At 37.9% G+C, this 23,562-nt stretch overlaps 1 protein-coding gene across 5 annotated transcripts in view; it reads right to left on the reverse strand.

Moving 5' to 3' along the window:
- Positions 1 to 23,336, reverse strand: part of LOC126284166 (lysine-specific histone demethylase 1A) — a 111,295-nt gene extending 87,959 nt beyond the window's left edge. The window contains exons 1-4 of one of the 5 annotated variants that reach the window (XM_049982897.1): positions 23,279 to 23,336; positions 21,224 to 21,540; positions 9,057 to 9,253; positions 4,526 to 4,723 (exon numbers count right to left, since the gene is read on the reverse strand). In XM_049982897.1, the coding sequence (XP_049838854.1) occupies positions 4,526 to 4,723; positions 9,057 to 9,253; positions 21,224 to 21,515 (687 nt within the window). In that variant the 5' untranslated portion in view covers positions 21,516 to 21,540; positions 23,279 to 23,336. Of the gene's footprint in view, positions 1 to 4,525; positions 4,724 to 9,056; positions 9,254 to 21,223; positions 21,541 to 23,005; positions 23,215 to 23,278 lie in introns of those variants that run through there. The other 4 variants (XM_049982898.1, XM_049982896.1, XM_049982894.1 and 1 more) reach the window with 4 other exon arrangements.
- Between the last annotated feature and the right edge of the window lie 226 nt (positions 23,337 to 23,562).

A 23,562-nucleotide genomic window follows, 5' to 3' on the forward strand; every position in this document is an offset into this window, starting at 1 on the left:
AACCAGCTGTTTCCATACCATGTACAGCGTGTACAGGCACTATCAGTAGCTGATTGGCCTCCACGGGTACACTTCTGCGAATAGTTCATCCAACAATGTGTCAATCCTCATTTCAGTGCAAATGTTCTCTTTACGGATGAGGCTTCATTCCAACGTGATCAAATTGTAAATTTTCACAATCAACATGTGTGGGCTGACGAGAATGCACACGCAATTGTGCAATCACGTCATCAACACAGATTTTCTGTTAACGTTTGGGCCGGCCCCATTGTTGGTGATGTCTTGATTAGGCCCCATGTTCTTCCACCTACACTCAATGGAGCACATTATCATGATTTCATATGGGATACTCTACCTGTGCTGCTAGAGCATGTGCCTTTACAAATATGACACAACATGTGGTTCATGCACGATGGAGCTCCTGCACATTTCAGTCGAAGTGTTCGTACGCTTCTCAAAAACAGATTCGGTGACCGATGGATTGGTAGAGGTGGACCAATTCCATGGCCTCCACACTGTCCTGACCTCAACCCTCTTGACTTTCAATTGTGGGGGCATTTGAAAGCTCATGTCTACGCAGCCCCGGTACCAAATGTAGACTCTCTTCGTGCTCGTATTGTGGACGGCTGTGATACAATACGCCATTCTCCAGAGCTGCATCAGCGCATCAGGGATTCCATGTGACGGAGGGTGGATGCATGTATCCTCGCTAACGGAGGACATTTTGAACATTTCCTGTTACAAAGTGTTTGAAGTCACGCTGGTATGTTCTGTTGCTGTGTGTTGCCATTCCATGATTAATGTGATTTGAGGAGAAGTAATAAAATGAGCAACATGGAAAGTAAGCATTTCCGGACACGTCTCCAGATAACATATTTTCTTTCTTTGTGTGTGAGGAATGTTTCCTGAAAGTTTGGTTGTACCTTTTTGTAACACCCTGTGTACTCCTTCCACCTTTCTGTTTTCCCTTCTTTGCTTAGAACTGGGTTTCCATCTGAGCTCTTGATATTCATGCAGGTGGTTCTCTTTTCTCCAAAGGATCTCTTTAATTTTCCTGTAGGCACTATCTATCTTACCCCTAGTGAGATAAGCCTCTACATCTTTACATTTGTCCTCTAGCCATCCCTGCTTAGCCATTCTGCACTTCCTGCCGACCTCATTTCTGAGACGTTTGTATTCCGTTTTGCCTGCTTCACTTGCTGCATTTTTATATTTTCTCCTTTCATCAATTAAATTCAGTATCTCTTCTGTTACCCCAAGGATTTCTACTAGCCCTCGTCTTTTTACCTACTTGATCCTCTGCTGCCTTCACTACTTCATTCCTCAAAGCTACCCATTCTTCTTCTACTGTATTTCTTTCCCCCATTCCTGTCAATTGTTCCCATATGTTCTCCCTGAAACTCTGTACAACCTCTGGTTCTTTCAGTTTATCCAGGTCCCATATCCTTAAATTCCCACCTTTTTGCATTTTCTTCAGTTTCAATCTACAGGTCATAACTAATAGATTGTGGTCAGAGTCCACATCTGCCCCTGGAAATGTCTTACAACTTAAAACCTGGTTCCTAAATCTCTGTCTTACCATTATATAATCTATCTGAAACCTTTTAGTATCTCCAGAGTTCTTCCGTGTATACAACCTTCTTTCATGATTCTTGAACCAAGTGTTAGCTATGATTAAGTTATGCTCTGTGCAAAATTCTACCAGGCAGCATCCTCTTTCATTTCTTAGCCCCAATCCATATTCACCTACTATGTTTCCTTCTCTTCCTTTTCCAACTGTCGAATTCCAGTCACCCATGACTATTAAATTTTCATCTCCCTTCACTACCTGAATAATTTCTTTTATCATCATACATTTCTTCAATTTCTTCGTCATCTGCAGAGCTAGTTGGCATATAAACTTGTACTACTGTAGTAGGAGTGGGCTTCGTGTCTATCTTGGCCACAATAATGCATTCACTATGCTGTTTGTAGTAGCTTACCTGCACTCCTATTTTTTTTATTCATTTGTAACAGTACTGAAACCAAATTCTTAGGACTTTGGTTGCAGTGTAACATCAGATGGAATAAGCATATTGAATATCTCAATGCAGAACTGAGCAAAACATGTTACCTTCTTTGTTCATTAAAATCATGCTGTAGTGAGAAAACAGTATTGAATGCATATCATGCATACTTTCATTCTCGTCTTAGATATGGGGTCACCTTCTGGGGAAACTCTAAAACAGCTAATAGCACTTTTAAACTACAAAAAAAGGGCCATTAGAATCTCGTTTGCGTGCAAGCCTAGAGTCTCTTGTAAACCCCTGTTTAAGAAATCTGGTATTCCTCCATTACCGTATGTATACATTATGGAAACCCTTTTGTTCTTTAAATTAAATGTAATAGGCAAGGTCCAGAGACTGCAAAGAAACGGTGATACACATGAGCACTTTACCAGACAAAACAGAAACCTACATATGACTCAAACCAGCACAGCACTGTGCCAAAAAGGTACTTTTCACATGGCAGTTAAGCTTTACAAAAACTTCCTGAAAACATAAAAGCTATCACTGAGTTCAATACATTTGGAAAATCTCTAGTCATATTTATAGCATCACTGCTTTTACTCCATTGAAGAATATTTAAATTTATGAAATGTGTTATATAAATACTTACGTGTAAAGTGTATTATTGTAGGCTTAAATATGTATGCCTTGAAATGACTTTCAACCTGTATATTTATAATGTGACTTGTCCAATGTATTATGAATAAGCTGCTATGTAGACAACAGGACCAATAAAATACAATCTACAATCACCCCCCCCCCCCCCCCAAACTGTGATTTGGATTGAATCATGAACAGCTATGAGAGAGGCTTCAAATTTTTGACCAGAACAGAGTTGCAAGAGAAACTTCTTTACACTGTATATAAGCAATATGTCCCAAAATCCAAAAACACAGGACCCTCTGAATTACCCTCGACTCTCGAGCTTGCTTTTCAGCTCTCTTAGGAAAGTGTTATTAACATTAGGGACCTGAACAACTTGCCTTTTCAAATGTACTTTATTGTTGGGATGCACCTCCTTCAAATCCAACTAAATCTTTTGCAGCACTTTCCTCACAAACACTGCAATGTATCAGTGAGAAACCTTGCCCAATGCACTATTAAAAAAACATACAAACACATCAAACTCAATCACTACCATGTCACAGGTAGCAACTATATCCTTTAGTGGTTCAGTAAAAAATGGCTCCAGTCCAAATACAAAGCTATATTTTATTTTTCACTTGTGGAGCTGCATTTACTGTCTGGGAACACACCTGGTAAGAGATCAACAAGCTGCCAATGTCCCAGGAAGACAATTGTCTCACAGCAGTCAACAGACAAATATGGATCTCTTCCATCAATACAGCAACCCTCTGCATGTAATCTAGCATCATCAGCTGTCAGCCAGAAGTTCCTGCAGTAGGTGCTCTATGTGGTTACCTCAGGGCAGGCTCTGGTTGCTGGGATACACCACAACTGCACGATGCACTCCCTGACTGTGCCACAGCAGACTAAATACACAGAGAGGCTACTTAGAAGTACTACTTCTCTTCACTGAAACTGATAATTTCTCGTGACCCACACTTCTTTATTTCTGCCTTATGAGCAACTTTCATCCCACTTCCTACATCTCTCCTTGACTGAACCCAAAGGAAGGTGATAAAATCTTCCTTGTGCATGTGTATTTGAAAGTAGCTTATGTTGACTAAGAACCGTAGCAGCATTTGGAGGATAGGAATGACGTGAAGAGTCACCTGTCACCCCACTCCCCCTCCCCAAATCCCTAGCCACCTACATCCAAATTCGTAATTTCATAATTTACTATTGCTATATCAAGCCTACAACGATTTAACACTATGTAGAAGCTACTGAAATGTGGTGCTACAGAAGAATGCTGAAGAATAGATAGGTAGACCACGTAACTTAGGAGGTATTGAATAGAATTGGGGAGAAGAGAAATTTGTGGCACAACTTGACTAGAAGAAGGGATAGGTTGGTAGGACATGTTCTGAAGCATCAAGGGATCACCAATTTAGTATTTGAGGGCAGCGTGGAGGGTAAAAATTGAAGAGGGAGCCCAATAGATGAAAACACTAAGCAGATTCAGAAGGATGTAGGTTGCAGTAGGTACTGGGAGATGAAGAAGCTTGCACAGGATAGAGTAGCATGGAGAGCTGCATCAAACCAGACTCTGGACTGAAGACCACAACAACAACAACCATTTGCAAAAAGGTCTTACATGAACATATAAGGGGATTATCACTTTTCTGATTTATCAGTTCCAATTTCTACTTTTTCATAATCTGAAACTAATAAAACCAAAATAATCAGAGTTTTGGGTTTCTGACTATAAAATTTTTACATTCTTAATGGGAAATCTTCAGACAAACATTTATACAGTACCAGAAGGCTTCCTGCAATTATACACCTTAGCAAACTCACATTTGCATTATAATTTTTAGTAAATTAAAGACTGGAACAGTAACCAACTGCACCTCCATTCCAAATTGCTGCAGCTGTTGGGCAGCAGCTAGGCCAGCTATTCCAGCACCAATGACAATGATTTTGCCCAGTTTCTTTGCAGGCAATGGGCGCAGCCGCTTAAAGATTCCAAAGTTGATGAATCCGTGCCTTTCCAGAAATGCATGTACCCGAGCTACAAGAGGTCCATCACTATTGTACGGTGGCTCCATCTGTAAAAATGTATTACATTGATAAAAAATAATTTGAAATACCTGCATATAAAAAATTAAATGTTGAATATTTTCATTAATTTCTGAAGCAGAAATGGTAAAAGGTATTAAACGTTTAAATATCACACAATGTTACTGTCATTTATCATTACATATTGGAAAATGGTTCACTACTGCAACCAACTAAAGAACTATAGTGTTGCAGATATATAATTAAGTGTACAAAGGATACGTACAGTGAATGATTAGCTGACTGAAGAGAGATGAGGAATTATATGGAGACCACAAGCCAAGTCAAAATACTTCACATGAATCCTCTGTATCCTTCATTGGGGGGAAAAAAAATCAATTATAACTTACAAAACCAGTGTCATTATTTCAGTACTTCTGTCGGAGAAATTGGAAGACAATAATTAGACAAGACTGCAAACACAAGCCAGTAATTCATTAAAAATTTCTGGGAAATCATGCAAATATCCTACAAATGAAGTAGCTTACAAGACACTTATTGTTGTGGTTGGCAGGAGAGCCAACCCGTATAAGTAAAGGAGGCTGAAATGCACGCGTTTTAGCTCGCACAGGCTGGCGTGAGGTCTGGAACTTGACAAGGGAATTAGAATTGAGAAAAACAGACATAGCTAGTGGAATACTTAACTTTAATCCATTAATGGAGAATGTCGCTCTTGATGGTACATGATTTACAATATCAATAGAAACTGATCATGGCGCCTTGCTAGGTTGTAGCAAATAACGTAGCTGAAGGCTATGCTAACTATCGCCTCGGCAAATGAGAGCGAAATTTGTCAGTGAACCATCACTAGCAAAGTCGGCTGTACAACTGGGGCGAGTGCTAGGAAGTCTCTCTAGACCTGCCGTGTGGCGGCGCTCGCTCTGCAATCACTGATAGTGGCGACACGCAGGTCCGACGTATACTACCAGACCACAGCCGATTTAAAGGCTCCCACCTAGCAAGTGTGGTGTCTGGCGGTGACACCACACTTACATGCATCATTCTTGAGTTTTGCTAGTCTGTCTGGAACACATGGGAGCGATGAACTGGAAACATAGCCAGTACTTAATGCCTCCTCCTCACATCAATTGCAGCTCTCCAATTAAAGAGTGAAGGCTGGCATAACATGCCGTAATTTTTCAAATTTACACTCACCTGAATCAATGGATGTGGCACACATTCCCCATGTGGACCACAAGGTTACAAGTATTTCACTAAAGTCACCTTCAAGTTCTTTTACCTCTTTCACATTTCTTACTAACACCTCCTGCACAGCTGTGGTATAGTCAAACACCTTAATAATGGAATGATGTGGACATTCTGGTAGAATATAAACACATTTGGATTAAAGAAGACCACTTATCAAAAACCAAAAGTGTCGAGTCAGTGACAGACACACACAAAAAGAAAGAAAACTTGATAGCTTTTGGCACTACGCTGTAGCCACACTACACCATAGGTGTACAAATATATACTTCATCTGCTCACTGAAATGCTTCAGTCAAGAGAAGAAAAACTAAAGTGTGAAAACGTTGAAAGGGAACTGGGATCATCTTAAAGTCTACAAGGTGGAGTGCAGCACAACATGCCACTGTGCAGTCACAAATCCTGCTGTCCAGTTGGCGCAGCTGCACACACTAATGATGCAAATTATGGAGACGAGGGCTGCTTTATCTATGTCCTGCAACTTTTGGTTTTTAGGATATGATACAGTCTGAGACTCACCAAATTATTTCTATCAAAAGTGTACACTTTATAACAATTCTTCAATGATTCTTTCATTTGTATATGTACACTGTACAATACATGTCAGATTTTTATGTGGAGGCTGCTGATTTTATTACATTCTATTCTGACAAATAATTGTATGTATGGACAGTATGATATTTTCCCCCTTTAATTTGTTCCATTCTTTTTTAATTCAGCCAACTCACATATCCACCCCAACATTTCCAGCTGTTGAAAGAAGTCTTTGAAAGTCAGTAATTCATTGTGTGATAATGTTTGAAGACTCTAGGCAGGGTTAACAGAAGTTTCATTTTGTACACAACAACCATTTCCTACTACAATTACAATTTGTGCACCCTTCTAGAACTCTTATTACTTTTTGTATGTTCTACAACAACTCATCTAGTCATATTTAAGAAATTACAAAACCACTGGGGATCATTGGATGCTCTTTATTGATGGGTTAAGAAATTACAAAACCACTGGGGATCATTGGATGCTCTTTATTGATGGGTTGCCACCTTCTGTTAAAGTGTGAGTCCATATGTGTCTATCGCTGTATATGGACTTTTCAGAAAAAATCTTCAACACATCTACTTGTTTCACATCTGCTCTGCCTGGAACAAATTAATGTAAGGAATCAAGGTCTGCACCAGTTTTTATTTTGAATGTTTCTTCAATAACCTTTGAGATTCATAGTGAATTCAGTATTTTACAAATTCATGAAATCACTTACATTATAAGAAGTCAGAATGTAATTAGATAGCACAAAGCTGTAGCAGCATAGCAACTTAAGACTAACAGATCCTACTCATGAGCAGTACAAAAAAATATCAATACTTTGTGACGTCATACTGATATTTGGAGTAAACACTGTTGCCTGCTGTAAATTCCAATGTCACAGCTTACAACAGAGCATAAAAACATCATACTGTGATTTTCTTTCCTACCCCTGCCACAACTTTATCTATAAGGCTGTTAATTCACCTTAATATAAGCTCAGTAGAAACATACAACACTGCAAATGATTTAGAGATAACAACAAATTTATGTATGTACTAATGCTCTCGCAATTGTTCATGATTCAGCAATTGGTAAGGAGATGTAGATTTTACTTAAGACAATATCTGCTTGTGTCTGTGTATGTATGGATGGATATGCGTGTGTGTGTGTGTGTGTGTGTGTGTGTGTGTGTGTGTGTGTGTGTGTGTGTGCGCGCGCACGCGCGAGTATATACCTATCCTTTTTTCCCCCTAAGGTAAGTCTTTCCGCTCCCGGGATTGGAATGACTCCTTACCCTCTCCCTTAAAACCCACATCCTTTCATCTTTCCTTTTCCTTCCCTCTTTCCTGACGAAGCAGCCGCCGGTTGCGAAAGCTCGAAATTCTGTGTGTGTGTTTGTGTGTTTTATTCATTGTGCCTATCTACCGGCGCTTTCCCGCTTGGTATGTCTTGGAATCTTTGTTTTTAATATATTTTTCCCATGTGGAAGTTTCTTTCTATTTTAACCCACATCCTTTCATCTTTCCCTCTCCTTCCCTCCTTCCTGAAGAAGCAACCGTCGGTTGGGAAAGCTAGAAATTCTGTGTGTGTGTTTGTGTGTTTTATTTATTGTGCCTATCTATCAGCGTTTTCCTGCTTGGTAAGTCTTGGAATCTTTGTTTTATATAAAGAAACTTCCACATGGGAAAAATATATTAAAAACAAAGATTCCAAGACTTACCTAGCGGGAAAGCGCCAGTAGACAGGGCACAATAAAATAACACACAAACACACACACACAAAATTTCGAGCTTTCGCAACCGGCGGCTGCTTCGTCAGGAAAGAGGGAAGGAAAAGGAAAGATGAAAGGATGTGGGTTTTAAGGGAGAGGGTAAGGAGTCATTCCAATCCCGGGAGCGGAAAGACTTACCTTAGGGGGAAAAAAGGATAGGTATATACTCGCGCACGCGCACGCACGCACACACACACACACACACACACACACACACACACACACACACACACACACACACACACATCCATACATATACAGACACTCTTCCCCCTAAGGTAAGTCTGTCTATAGACAGTGTGTCGATAGAAACAGAAAATTCGAGCTTTCGCAACCAAATTCGAGCTTTCGCAACCGGCGGTTGCTTCGTCAGGAAAGAGGGAAGGAGAGGGAAAGATGAAAGAATGTGGGTTTTAAGGGAGAGGGTACGGAGTCATTCCAATCCCGGGAGCGGAAAGACTTACCTTAGGGGGAAAATGGGATAGGTATACACTTGCGCGTGCACACACACACACACACACACACACACACACACACACACACACACACACATCCAACCGCAATGTGCGGTCTATGTTTGTGTGTCTATCGACCTGCCAGCGCTTTTGTTTGATAAGTCACATCATCTTTGTTTTTAGATATATTTTTCCCACGTGGAATGTTTCCCTATATATATCCTCATTCTGATTTTGCAGTCTTGGTAAGAAAAAAATTAATATTAAAGTATAACAGAGATTACAGATTTCAAGGCTCAAACATGGAAACAACTTATTTACTGACATGAACAGATCCGAAAAGTTTATTCATTAAACTTAACTTACCATTGGTAGAGCATTTTCCAGAAGTAGCTGCTGCTTAGGATTTTCGAGCCAAAGCTGTAGCAAGCGATTTCGAATGTGAAGAAAAACTTTTTGTGTTTGTGGAGGACCTTGAGCTACATCCGGGAAGCAGGATGCTTCATTTGCTGTCAGTTTGTCAAATGGCAAGCGACTCTGGAATGCTGCGCCTTCCAATCCTGCTGCATTAATCGTTTGGTTAATCAAATTGATCAAAGAGATAAAAACTGATAATGTGATGAATTATTAAAATACAATAAAAACTAATTACACATCTGATAATAATTATGAAACAAGTTTTATTTATGTATGGGAAAATCCTCCACTCAGAAATTTATGAAATAGGGGCTATTATGCCTAACATGTTCGTCAACTCAAATCAAAGAGCAGCCAATTGAAATGAAAACAAATAATGATAAAGAGCAATCAGAATGAAAGATAAGCCACTCTGAGGGCAATTCAGAAACAATAAAAAGTACGGTGCTAGAACATATCACGAATGGCAAAGATCTGTGTTTGAATCTGTCTAGCAAAGTTTTGCTGCGAGATTTTTTCATATCAGAAAGTGCTGTTCTCAGAGTGCTAGTATTCTTCCATTATTATGATAGTGCAGTGCCTGTGTTGTTTAGAAGAATGATGCAATGTTCCTTTGGACACGAATGCATATTTGAAGGAACAGGCACTGCAGCAACTACAGATGGGTCATTCCATATCAAATCACCCAATACAAAATAAATTTTACACCCACCTCCTTAGATTTTCGTGAAATTTGGCTCAAATGGTTCTAATACCACCGTGAAAACACCTGCATTTTTTCCCCTATAGTTTTTTTTTTTTATATAAATTTTTAAAGTTTTTATGTTTTGCGTTTTCCGAACCTTCGGAAATGGTAACTTTAATTTGTATTCAAAACTTTAAAATTGCTTATCTTAAAAACTCTTTTAGATAACATCATGAATTTTTGCAGCAAGTTTATTTATTATACATATTTGAAGATAAAAATGATACTATTAAAATATATTAATATTTTCTATGAAAAAAAAATATGTGTATTTTTTTTAACGGTTGTTTTGCTTTATAAGAATCGCAATATCTAGAGTCTCAGACCTGATAGAATGCTCAAATTTGTTTTAATTTACTCTTAAACATATAGGCTACTTGATAAAACAAAAATAATGATGGCTTTTTCACATGTTTATTAATTATAGTAGATTACATTAGAATTATGTACAAAGATAGTGTACTTACGACACTTATGTATAACCCAACTGATTGCATGAAACATTGAATTTTTTGAGTAATTTTGTCTTTTTAATAAACATTAATGCTGATTCAAACTGTTTTTCCACTTCATCCAAGAGCTTTCAGTTCTTTTGATACAGTCTTTTTTGAAGTAATACATTCTTCCAGTGCCACTTGATTGAGGTGTGTCTACTACACAGACCATGTGCTCCAAAGGCACTATGCAAGAATCTTCTCTTTCAGGCCAATAAAATGATGCAGCTGGTCCCGAAGGATGTAGAAATAGAATTTCTGCATCGTCTTCAACATTGAATATTGTTTTTACCAGTCCAAAGTACCAGTTACCATCATAATTTGCAGCCACATAGCTATTTATGGATGGTTCAACACGAACCCAATCAGAAGAGGAATGGAAAGAAAAGACTAAGGAGGGTTTTACACTATCTGTATTCCTAATTTCTAGGTTGTTTGTTGGAAGTGGTTTGAAGTTATGAAACTTCTTGTTCCAGGAATGATTCGGGTTGCTGAAAAACGTTTTTCTGGTTTTAACCGTAGCAAATCAGCTTCTTTTTTGCCAATAAAGTGGAAATGAATGTTTTCAATATTTTTTTTATCAAAACTTGTACACATCAATTGCTGTCATTATTTGTTCTTCGTCTGAAAGTTGTAGACTGGCTTTCCTTAAAATTCTTTTAATAGGCCATCACAAATTGACTTCCCATGACTTGTTGCAAAAAAAAGTGTTGGGCCTTCAAATTAAAGTCTCTGTAGTGTTCAGTCAAATTTTTAAAACTGTTTCTATTTTTGTACTGCCCAGCACAACCATCTGTAAAGTAGTGAACTGAGTCAATGTCAGTATGATGTAATAACAGCCACTTTGTAATTACTTTTTGTGCAAAGTTAGCAAAACCAGTGTCATGTTCTTGGTCATCACTAATAAAACAGTGGTTGGAAACAAAAACATTGTTTTCCTCATTTCTTAGAAAAACTCCAACTGGGTGTAGAGTACAACCACCTCTATTCCAGTGGTAACTTTGGATCTCATTTTGTATAACAAAGGAATAATTTTCACTGAAATCCATCACAATATAATTGCTGTTTTGGGTGGTGGGTCTTCTTTCAATCTTTTAAAGGCTGCTGATTGGGATTTTGCTATAAACGAGTGCAGGGTGAGCTTTTCCAATGACCTAACCAATAAAGAAATGTAGTCTTCAACACCGATAGACTGTTTGATCATTTCTGCCCTGTCTGTGTTAACCCACTGACTAATTACAATTTCTTCTTCTAAATCATCATCTTCACTTAGTTTTTCTGTTAAGTACTCAGTTAGTGCAGTATTTGCAGGACAGCTGTCCCAATGATGTAGCATGCAATTTTGGTTTTCCGTGTTGGACACAAGCATCTTAATTAGGTCTTTATAAGATTCTTCAATTTTCACAGCATCCAGTAATAGTTTAACATTCTGGTGGATACTGCATACACATACAGTGTGTGTGTCTGCAGCATCAGCAAGGATACACCATTTAGGTCTCAAGAAACAAAATTTTGAAAGTATACCTAGGGATTCTCCCATTTGAAAGAATATTAGAGTTCCCTCAAGTTACACAAAATGAGTCTTTTTTGCATGTACACATTTTTTTGAACACTTACTTTGTCTTTTGTTCCAGGTAGCACTCTGGAACTTTCATCCTTTTCATAAAAATCTGTTACAAGTCTTACTGTATTTTCAGAAAGAGTTTTACCATTTTTTGGACCAGGAGTTTCCAAAATACCCTTCTCAGATTTTAGCTTTCTAGCTTGTCGCACCATGTACTCAATTACATTAAATTCTTTCATAACTTTATTTCGACTCCAGGAATCTGGAGCCAAGGTCAGAATCTGGATTTTTCTAGACCTCCCAACAGATGAAATCTTCTCTTTCATAAGAGAAATCATTACATCAAAATCCTTTGCTATCTCAACCACACTTGTATCTTCTTCGTCATCATCAGAACTTGGTGCATCATATTTTAATGCTTTTGAAACCGCCTTTCTTGCAGTCTTTACAATACTGGTAACCTTACTTTTAAAATAAGACCCTTTACTTTGTTCTGACAAGCCATGAAGCTTTATCGGTGTTAAACCTAAATTATCAAGAGCAATGTTTGTTTGTACGAGGGATTCATTTCTGGATTCCAATGATTCTAATTCAACCATGACTTCATCATCTGTTTCACTTTCATTGACTTCAACTCTTAATTTTTCCTCACAAAAGTTACGGCATGTTGAGCAAAGCTTTTGTCCAGGTTTTATGCTAATATTTTTTGTCAGTAATTGTTTAGAAAGATCCAAGCCTACACTTCTCAACGACTTTTTTTTTTTTTTAGTGGGTCTACACATGTTGTTTGATACTTTTCAAAAACATTTAAAAAGTAGTAGCTGTGGTGTGAACATATATTCTTAAATTCACACAGATTAATTCCAGATCGTAAGTGGATCAAATCTTGTTCTTCCTCACTCAATTCAGATACCGGTTGTAACTTTTTTGAAGGTGTTTAGGTTGTTTGGAAACAGTCAGATTTTTTACATTACCCTAGCTACAGGTTTGAATATCTGACATACTGATTTCACTTTTGGTCTGATTACTGTTCTGGTTACTTTTATAGGATATTGGAAACGAATCTCTGTCAACTAAGTAACAGTACTTACTGAAAGTTCGAATAAACTTAATAAAATACTATCCAAACACTATTTAACATTGTAATAATTTTTTACTTCAAAACACAGGAGTAACAAAACAAAATCCAAGCGCACATTGTTACTCCAAGAAGACAAAAACTTATTTTCGGTGTCTAAGTCACTTGGTACTTTTTATTTTTAAAATATAATTAATATTATTTTAAATATTAGATAACTATTAAACAGGTTAAAAAGACAACATAATTTTTCTTTTATCTAATAGCCTATATAATTAAGAGTATTTTAAAACAAATTTGAACTTTCCGTCAGGTCTGAGACGCTAGATATTGCAGTTTTTGTAAAACTAAACTTCCAATTGGAAGATTTTAATACATCTTTATGGTAATTTTTTAACATTTAGATATAATACACAAACTTATTCCAAAATTTCATACTGATATCTTGAGTATTCTTTAATATACAATTTTTTTTAGTTGTGACGACACGTTTAAGTTACGATTTCCAACTGCTGAAACAATGCCAAATCTAAAAACTTTAAAAATGTATATAAAAAGACTATAAGAGACAAAAGCAAAAAAAAAATTACAAGTGCTTTCAGGATGATAAAAGAAGTAATTGTACCAAGTTTCATCAAAATCTGACATGGTTGGTGTCAAGGCCTGGTTGACTTGACACGGAACGACCCAGATGTCATTAAATAATGAAATGTAGTCGCAGTTGCGAATATTAACTACAGCCAGCTGTATAATGGAACGACAACAATGAAAATCCACATTTATCGTATTTTTCACCAATACAAAGTATGCATGCTATGGCCAAAGGAACACTGCACAATTCTTCTTAACAACACTGGCACTGCAGTATTGTATTTATCCACCAATACTAAGCAGTGACTTCCTCCACTGTATACGAATTACATGATGTGTATACAATTACAGGCTGCAATGCAGGGACGATGCCATATGGAAGCCATGGGTCATGCACGGATAGCCAAAATGGTTAAGGCATTCACTCACATAAAAAGAGAAATTCGGGTTTGAGTACTAGTCTGGCACAAATTTTCCATTGTTGTCATTCCATTATACAGCTGATGTTCGTCAATATTCACACTTTCAAATAAATTTCATGTCTTGTATTATTGCTTACATAATGCAAATACCAACGAAAATGGTCAATTTCATTCAGTACAGTTGAGCTGCACTTATGAAGTACAGCAATGGATACCTCCACAACTCCAGCTTCGTAAAAGTAATCTGAGGGGGAATCTTGGCATCATAGATTCATCAAGTCGTAAACCGATACATGTTTACAGAAAATATGTTCATACTAAAACTCTCAGAGAGATTGACAGTTTTTTCATAAAATTTTAATTTACAGTGAATTGTAAAAGTTACACAACATTTCCATAATGCCCCTTCATTCATGTTGATATGCTCCTTTCTGGAAACAAGTCACACATGTATCAAATATAAAAGGAATTGTACCACACTTTGTTTATGACAATGATGTAGCGCACTCACACTGTAGTCCTAATCAAAATTCTGATTAATATGATCACACCTTCCCTACATCTGTGCAATTAAAATGGAGTTTTCTATGTAAGTGAGCTCTATGATGCCTGATCATTGCATGTTACCCAAATTGGTCAATGTGAAATCAAGTGCACTATTATAGGCTACTATGGACAAAACTAAAACAAAAGCTGTCAAAAGATCAACAAAACTGAAAATCCCCGTATTACAGACAAATAATTATCCATAAATAGATTATGCCTCCCCCCATGAACCACGGACCTTGCCGTTGGTGGGGAGGCTTGCGTGCCTCAGCGATACAGATGGCCGTACCGTAGGTACAACCACAACGGAGGGGTATCTGTTGAGAGGCCAGACAAATGTGTGGTTCCTGAAGAGGGGCAGCACCCTTTTCAGTAGTTGCAAGGGCAACAGTCTGGATGATTGACTGATCTGGCCTTGTAGAAATAACCAAAACGGCCCTTGCTGTGCTGGTACTGCGAACGGCTGAAAGCAAGGTGAAACTACAGCCGTAATTTTTCCCGAGGGCATGCAGCTTTACTGTATGATGGCGTCCTCTTGGGTAAAATATACCGCAGATAAAATTGTCCCCCATTCGGATCTCCGGGCGGGGACTACTCAAGAGGATGTCGTTATCAGGAGAAAGAAAACTGGCATTCTACGGATCGGAGCGTGAAATGTCAGATCCCTGAATCGGGCAGGTAGGTTAGAAAATTTAGAAAGGGAAATGGATAGGTTAAAGTTAGATATAGTGGGAATTAGTGAAGTTCGGTGGCAGGAGGAACAAGACTTCTGGTCAGGTGACCACAGGGTTATAAACACAAAATCAAAAAGGGGTAATGCAGGAGTGGGTTTAATAATGAACAGGAAAATAGGAATGCACGTAAGCTACTACAAACAGCATAGTGAACGCATTATTGTGGCCAAGATAGATACGAAGCCCACACCTACTACAGTAGTGCACATTTATATGCCAACTAGCTCTGCAGATGACGAAGAAATTGAAGAAATGTATGATGAAATAAAAGAAATTATTCAGATAGTAAAGGGTGACGAAAATTAAATTGTCATGGGTGACTGGAATTCGGTAGTAGGAAAAGGGAGAGAAGGAAACATAGTAGGTGAATATGGATTGGGGCTAAGAAATGAAAGAGGAAGCCGCCTGGTAAAATTTTGCACAGAGCACAACTTAATCATAGCTAACACTTGGTTCAAGAATCATAAAAGAAGGCTGTATACATGGAAGAAGCCTGGAGATACTGACAGGTTTCAGATAGATTATAAAATGGTGAGACAGAGATTTAGGAAAAAAGGTTTTAAATTGTAAGACATTTCCAGGGGCAGATGTGGACTCTGACCACAATCTATTGGTTATGACCTGTAAATTAAAACTGAAGAAACTGCAAAAAGGTGGGAATTTGAGGAGATGGGACCTGGATAAACTGACTAAACCATAGGTTGTACAGAGTTTCAGGGAGAGCATAAGGGGACAACTGACAAGAATGGCGGAAAGAAACACAGTAGAAGAAGAATGGATAACTTTGAGGGATGAAGTAGTGAAGACAGCACAGGATCAAGTAGGTAAAAAGACGAGGGCTAGTAGAAATCCTTGGGTAACAGAAGAAATATTGAATTTAATTGATGAAAGGAGAAAATATAAAAACGCACTAAATGAACCAGGCAAAAAGGAATACAAATGTCTCAAAAATGAGATCGACAGGAAGTGCAAAATGGCTAAGCAGGCTTGGCTAGAGGACAAATGTAAGGATGCAGAGGCTGATCTCACTAGGGGTCAGATAGATGCTGCCTACAGGAAAATTAAAGACACCTTTGGAGATAAGAGAACCACTTGTATGAACATCATGAGCTCAGATGGAAACCCAGTTCTAAGCAAAGAAGGGAAAGCAGAATAGTGGAAGGAGTATATAGAGGGTCTACACAAGGGTGATGTACTTGAGGACAATATTATGGAAATCGAAGAGGGTGTAGATGATGATGAAATGGGAGATATGATACTGCGTTAAGAGTTTGACAGAGCATTGAAAGACCTGAGTTGAAACAAGGCCCCCGGAGTAGACAACATTCCATTAGAACTACTGACAGCCTTGGGAGAGCCAGTCCTGACAAAACTCTACCATCTGGTGAGCAAGATGTACAAGACAGGCGGAATACCCTCAGACTTCAAGAAGACTATAATAATTCCAATTCCATAGAAAGCAGGTGATGACAGATGTGAAAATTACCAAACTATCAGTTTAATAAGTCACAGCTGCAAAATACTAACACGAATTCTTTACAGACAAATGGAAAAACTAGTAGTAGCCGACCTCGGGGAAGATCAGTTTGGATTCCGTAGAAATGCTGGAACGCGTGAGGCAATACTGACCCTACGACTTATCTTAGAAGGTAGATTAAGGAAGGGCAAACCTATGTTTCTAGCATTTGTAGATTTAGAGAAAGCTTTTGACAATGTTGACCGGAATACTCTCTTTCAAACTCTGAAGGTGGCAGGGGTAAAATACAAGGTGCGAAAGGCTATTTACAATTTGTACAGAAACCAGATGGCAGTTATAAGAGTCGAGGGACATGAAAGGGAAGCAGTGGTTGGGAAGGGAGTGAGACAGGGTTGTAGCATATCCCCGATGTTATTCAATCTGCATATTGAGCAAGCAGTAAAGGAAGAAAAAAAAAAGAAAGTTTGAAGTACGTATTAAAATCCATGGAGAAGAAATAAAAACTTTGAGGTTCGCCGATGACATTGTAATTCTGTCAGAGACTGCAAAGTACTTGGAAGAGCAGCTGAACGGAATGGACAGTGTCTCGAAAGGAGGATATAAGATGAACATCAGCAAAAGCAAAACGAGGTTAATGGAATGCAGTCGAATTAAGTCGGGTGATGCTGAGGGAATTAGATTAGGAAATGAGACACTTAAAGTAGTAAAGGTGTTTTGCTATTTGGGGAGCAAAATAACTGATGATGGTCGAGGTATAGAGGATATAAAATATAGACTGGCAATGGCAAGGAAAGCGTTTCTGAAGAAGAGGAATTTGTTGACATCGAGTATTTATTTAAGTGTCAGGAAGTCGTTTCTGAAAGTATTTGTATGGAGTGTAGCCATGTATGGAAGTGAAACATGGACGATAAATAGTTTGAACAAGAAGAGAATAGAAGCTTTCGAAATGTGGTGCTACAGAAGAATGCTGAAGATTACATGGGTAAATCACATAACTAATGAGGAAGTATTGAATAGGATTGGGGAGAAGAGAAGTTTGTGGCACAACTTGACCAGAAGAAGGGATCAGTTTGTAGGACATGTTCTGAGGCATCAAGGGATCACCAATTTAGTATTGGAGGGCAGTGTGGAGGGTAAAAATCGTAGAGGGAGACCAAGAGATGAATACACTAAGCAGATTCAGAAGGATGTAGGTTGCAGTAGGTAGTGGGAGATGAAGAAGCTTGCACAGGATAGAGTAGCATGGAGAGCTGCATCAAACCAGTCTCAGGACTGAAGACCACAACAACAATAGATTATGCCCTCAATGCCACATTGAAAAAGAAAGTAAGAAATAAAAATGATGGAAGACTTGAATGACAAGGCCATTTGACAGCACTGGTTCAGACTAAACAAATGATGGGACAGGAATTTGATTGTGTCACTTTCAAGGACGCCATTATGGCAGTCGTCGTACGAGAGCAACGGAAATGGCAGCAAGTGCAATTCTGGGTAGTCACATGTAGATTTCAATATCAGTCCTCAGCATGAGATTTCATCATCTCAATCACAGCTTCGTGCTGCTCGCTAACAACCATGGAAAAATCCAAGTTTTGACTGAGGGCATTGCTACATAGGCAGCGATTATGAACTATGCATCACTACCTTACCTACTCCATCAGAAGCAAATCAGTGGTGAAAATTATGTTCAATTACTTTCCAAACTTTTCTGATGTTTATAACACGACTAAGATGCTAGAAAATCCTTGCAGCTCTTTCACTCACTCACTCTCATGTAACAATCGCAAAACTCTCAACAACAATACCAGGAATGCTTACACATTCAACACTAGCCAGTAGTTTGAAATATACTTTTAATAACAGAACAATATGAATGCATGTTTCTTTCCAATATACTTCTCATTTTTAGGCCTATTTGTTTCTCTCTCTTTCTCTTTTTAACACATTAGTGTCTATTTGATGTTACTTGCTATTGCTCTCCGAATGTTCCTCTCCAGACCGACCCGTTGTTACTCCAGATGAAATGTTGGGATGATTTCTTTTACAGACCCATTGCCAACACCATCTGCAATCTATTGTCACGTTATGAGGCCAAAAACTAGACTCCTTACAAAGGTTTGTGTTTTTCAAAAGCAACAACATGAGTTCTGTGACTCTTGTTGTCAAATGTTCATCCGCAATGTAATATTAATCTTGATGAGTTGAAGTTCACAGGAAAACAGAAAAATACTTAAAGAACAAGAAAGACAAATATGGTATATTATTTGTTACCTTGTTTTTGAACGTGAACCGTACTTGTTCTGTTTGTAAGCATTTAGAAGAAAACTTGAGATTCAAACTATTAGGTAATGGACAAAGCTAGTAGTTTATAAGTGCCTTGTGGTATTCCAGGGTGATGAAAAGAACCAGGCACCTCACATTTACTGTGTTCTCACAACAAATGGGATCAGTGATTGTCATGTGTGGTAACAAAGAGGAGGTTAATATATAATAGTCACTAATCAATGACGATGTAAATAAAACAGAAAGAAACTTCCACATGGGAAAAATATATTAAAAACAAAGATTCCAAGACTTACCAAGCGGGAAAGCGCCGGCAGACAGGCACATGAACAAAACACACAAACACACACACAGAATTACGAGCTTTCGCAACTGGCAGTTGCTTCGTCAGGAAGGAAGGAAGGAGAGGGAAAAATGAAAGGGTGTGGGTTTTAAGGGAGAGGGTAAGGAGTCATTCCAATCCCGGGAGCGGAAAGACTTCCCTTAGGGGAAAAAAAGGACAGGTGTACACTCACACACACACACACACATATCCATCCGCACATACACAGACACAAGTAGACATATAAATATGTCTGCTTGTGTCTGTGTATGTGCGGATGGATATGTGTGTGTGTGTGTGAGTGTAGACATATAAATATGTCTGCTTGTGTCTGTGTATGTGCGGATGGATATGTGTGTGTGTGTGTGAGTGTACACCTGTCCTTTTTTTCCCCTAAGGGAAGTCTTTCCGCTCCCGGGATTGGAATGACTCCTTACCCTCTTCCTTAAAACCCACACCCTTTCATTTTTCCCTCTCCTTCCTTCCTTCCTGACGAAGCAACTGCCAGTTGCGAAAGCTCGTAATTCTGTGTGTGTGTTTGTGTGTTTTGTTCATGTGCCTGTCTGCCGGCGCTTTCCCGCTTGGTAAGTCTTGGAATCTTTGTTTTTAATATAGTCACTAATCACATATTTTTATGCCATAGTCTGTCACAACCTTAATTTAGGAAGTGTGAAGGTTTCTCTTCCATCATTTAACTTGGATCACTTCTCACACCATTCAGTGAAGAGTTAAATAAAACAAACATTAATTACAACCACGCGTTTTATTCCAGTATTATAAATATAAATAGTACAACTAAAGTGATACTTTCATCATCAAATAAATACCTAAAATTTCCAATATACAATGAGAAGCACAATTAAGAAACAAAAGCCTCATTAATTTTGTTTTCTTAAGTGTCAGCCCAAGCGATTATATTATTTTGCAGCAAAAAACACACCCACTAAGGATATCCCTTTTCTTTTATGTAATATTCAGTATAATGCTCAATCACACTTTTTACAAAATCCAATACAATGACGTAAGTACAGATTTCTTATTATTTTTATTGTTTTAGTTAAAGGAACAAGTTACCTATTTTTAAGACTGTAATAGTAGGCTATTTAAATATAACCACCAGCTTAACTTCGTTTGGATGTCAAATAAATAAATGCAAACTTATTTTCAGAAGATTTACAAATGTCAATCTGTCCTGCCACTATGTTAACAATGGAAACAGAGAGAGATAAAATGTAAAAATTTCATTAATTACCTTTCTTCATGTGGAGAACAAACAAGGCAAGTTTGATTCAAATCTGAAATCGTGTGTGATATGGCCTGGATGTCATGACAATTATTTTAAAATAAAATATATAATACACACACGGTTATCATGATGATTGATGTCCCTTATTCTGATTCAGCAAAAGGTGGAGGACTTTGAATTGGTAGCATTTTGTCAGTCACTGGCAACTTTAGCTATCAAAATGGTGAATGCAGTAGCTTTGCAGCCAACATCAGTGAATGCTATTTTATATTGCTGGTATGTAGGTTGTAGCAATAAATATGGTAAATGCCATTACATACAGTGGTCCACGAAAAAATTTGTTAACATCAAACATTTAAGTGTCTGCAAGGGTAGTGTTCCGGGTCCTTGCTAAGAAGCACAAAATTAAGTTGTGTTATTTGCACTTCATGAGACAAGAGAATTCTTTCGTTTGCTCAGCAAAAGTTCTCTTCCTGTAACAACCTATTTGAAGACATTGCTTCCTGACACACACACACACACACACACACACACACACACACACACACACACAGACAGAGAGAGAGAGAGAGAGAGAGAGAGAGAGAATATAAGTTGTTGCAAGAAAGCTTTACCTGTAGGGTCATCTAATTCCGAATCCATTTCCATTTCTTCCTCTTTCACTTCTTTCACCGACTGACCACCCTGTGAAGGTGTTGCATTTGGTGCTGCTTCAGCAGTTGCAGAGCCCCCAGTCTTCTTCTTAAATGTCGCACTGGAGGTATCTGTTATTACAGGCTTACTGTCTAATGCAGCACTAACTTTGTGCTTTTCTGGAGTGTCAGGAACCTCCTCTTCCTCCACTAACTGTCCATATTTCTCTTCCATTTCATGAATTTCAACTTTCGTTTTTTTTCGACGACTCATGGTGCCCTTTGATTGATCACACTTCCTACAACAAAGTTAGTACTTCAAAAAGGTTGTAAGGAATTCTTCCTACCCCCACCCCTCAAAAAAATTAATAAATAAAGTGAGCCTAGCCTAAAGGCATACATGAAGCAATACTGAAAATAATCTAAAAGGTGGTGTTTCACTACCATTTTATTTATACAGGAATACTGACAATCATAATTATTGGTATTTTTATTCATTTGACATGTCTATTCAGAGCCCAAAAATCCATATAAGTTTGTATTAAAGGATCCAAACCAGTGGAAAATGGCATAAAGGCCTTGTCACAAGGTGTGAAAGAAAAAATTATCAGTTTTTATCTCATTGGTCAATTGAAACATAATAATAGCATCCCAGATGTATCCAGAACCATCAATTCATTAAACTGTAGCAGTAGTTGGCTGATGTAAACAGTGTTTGATTACTGTTAAGTGTTAATGAAGAGTTGGCATTTAAGGCAATATGAATTACAAAAAGACAGTCACACGGAGTCAGTTAGACAATATCTAAACCACAAAAGTTAAAAATCAAGCTTGAAATCAGAATCTGCTATCAGCCAAACAGGTTCCGTGGCCACCCACACTGCCATCCCTCCTTAACACACGGATGATGACATAATGAGAGTATGAACTAAATTGCAAATAAAAATACAGTTAACGAATAAAGAATAAGCCGTAAATTAATACTAAAATGCCTACATAATGAAGCGTTTTAATCATCAATGTCCTACATTGAAGATATATTTCCTATTTAGCACTTTCCTCTCTTAATGGTAACATTATTGTCAAATATGTCGATTTCCAGTGAATTAATTATACATATACAGTTTTGCATTAGCCTATGATGATCTATAAGCACTTTATGAAGGCACTGTTCTGATATAATCGAAAGCAAACTCGTTTGAGGATTTCAATCAAACAATGAATATTCCAATTCAGAACAAAACACAGCTTCGGATGTAATGTTGGCGCATAAATTAAAGTTGCTAAATAAAAAAAAATGTCTTCACAAAGGATCGTTCTATCCACAGGAGACGCACAAATTCCTTCTCTTAATTTGTATACGTTGACTTTTTGGCGGGGGGGTTCCTTCCTACTTCATTTTCTCCAAAACAAATATGTAAACAATACAGCTTTATCTTTATTCTGTATCTGTAGCACGTACGTATAACGAAATTAATTTTGATTCCATTTCCTTTTTTGTTATAGCAATAAGCACCTCCAGCAACCCCTATGATGGGCCCTTCGCTTCATTTCACAATGCATATCTATCGCATATAAAAAAGGTTTCTGTACGTCCAATTTATTTATTAATTGCATTCCGCGTATTCGAAAAAACCATTTGATCGTTAAAATGTACCAGCATAGCATAGAATACAATCATTGATGATATTTATTGCCTTATTGTTATAGTCCTGACCCTTTACCACTAATTCACATCACAACAATAGATATTTTTCTCAGTACCGGCGCATGCTTGCTATCTCAGCAGCTTCCAGCAAATGAGATATCAGCAGCTATGCCATTTAGCGTATATCTGTCAGTGATAAATTTGTCATTCTTTATCTTACCAAAAATCCAAACGTCGCTCCCAACAGACGCTCTTCAAAGCATTTGTTAAAAGACTATACAACTATTGGCCTACGATCAGTGAGCTTGAAATATGCTTTCAAGGTTTCATTAAATCTAAAATATTACAGAGCAAATCTTTCACGAACTTGCGTTAACGTCTTATCTTACGTGAACAAAATTACAGGCTACAGCTTCATTCAATGACCAGCAGTCTTCAAACTAAATACTGTCGGATACGTCCCCTTTCACAGATCAAACATCAGTTCGGGTTCAAGAACCCCCAATAGGTTCTATTGGTAAATGCGCTCTTCAGCAATTCAGAACTTCCAATAGCCTATCATATTTCTACACAAGATTTCTTAAGACGATCATACTGATCAAAAGCTGCACCTGGCTCAAAAGTGAACATCTTCTCCTCATCTTCTCAGCACACCATACATCACTTGCACTTC

Source organism: Schistocerca gregaria, chromosome 8, assembly GCF_023897955.1.
Source record: "Schistocerca gregaria isolate iqSchGreg1 chromosome 8, iqSchGreg1.2, whole genome shotgun sequence".
NCBI classification, from domain to species: domain Eukaryota; kingdom Metazoa; phylum Arthropoda; class Insecta; order Orthoptera; family Acrididae; genus Schistocerca; species Schistocerca gregaria.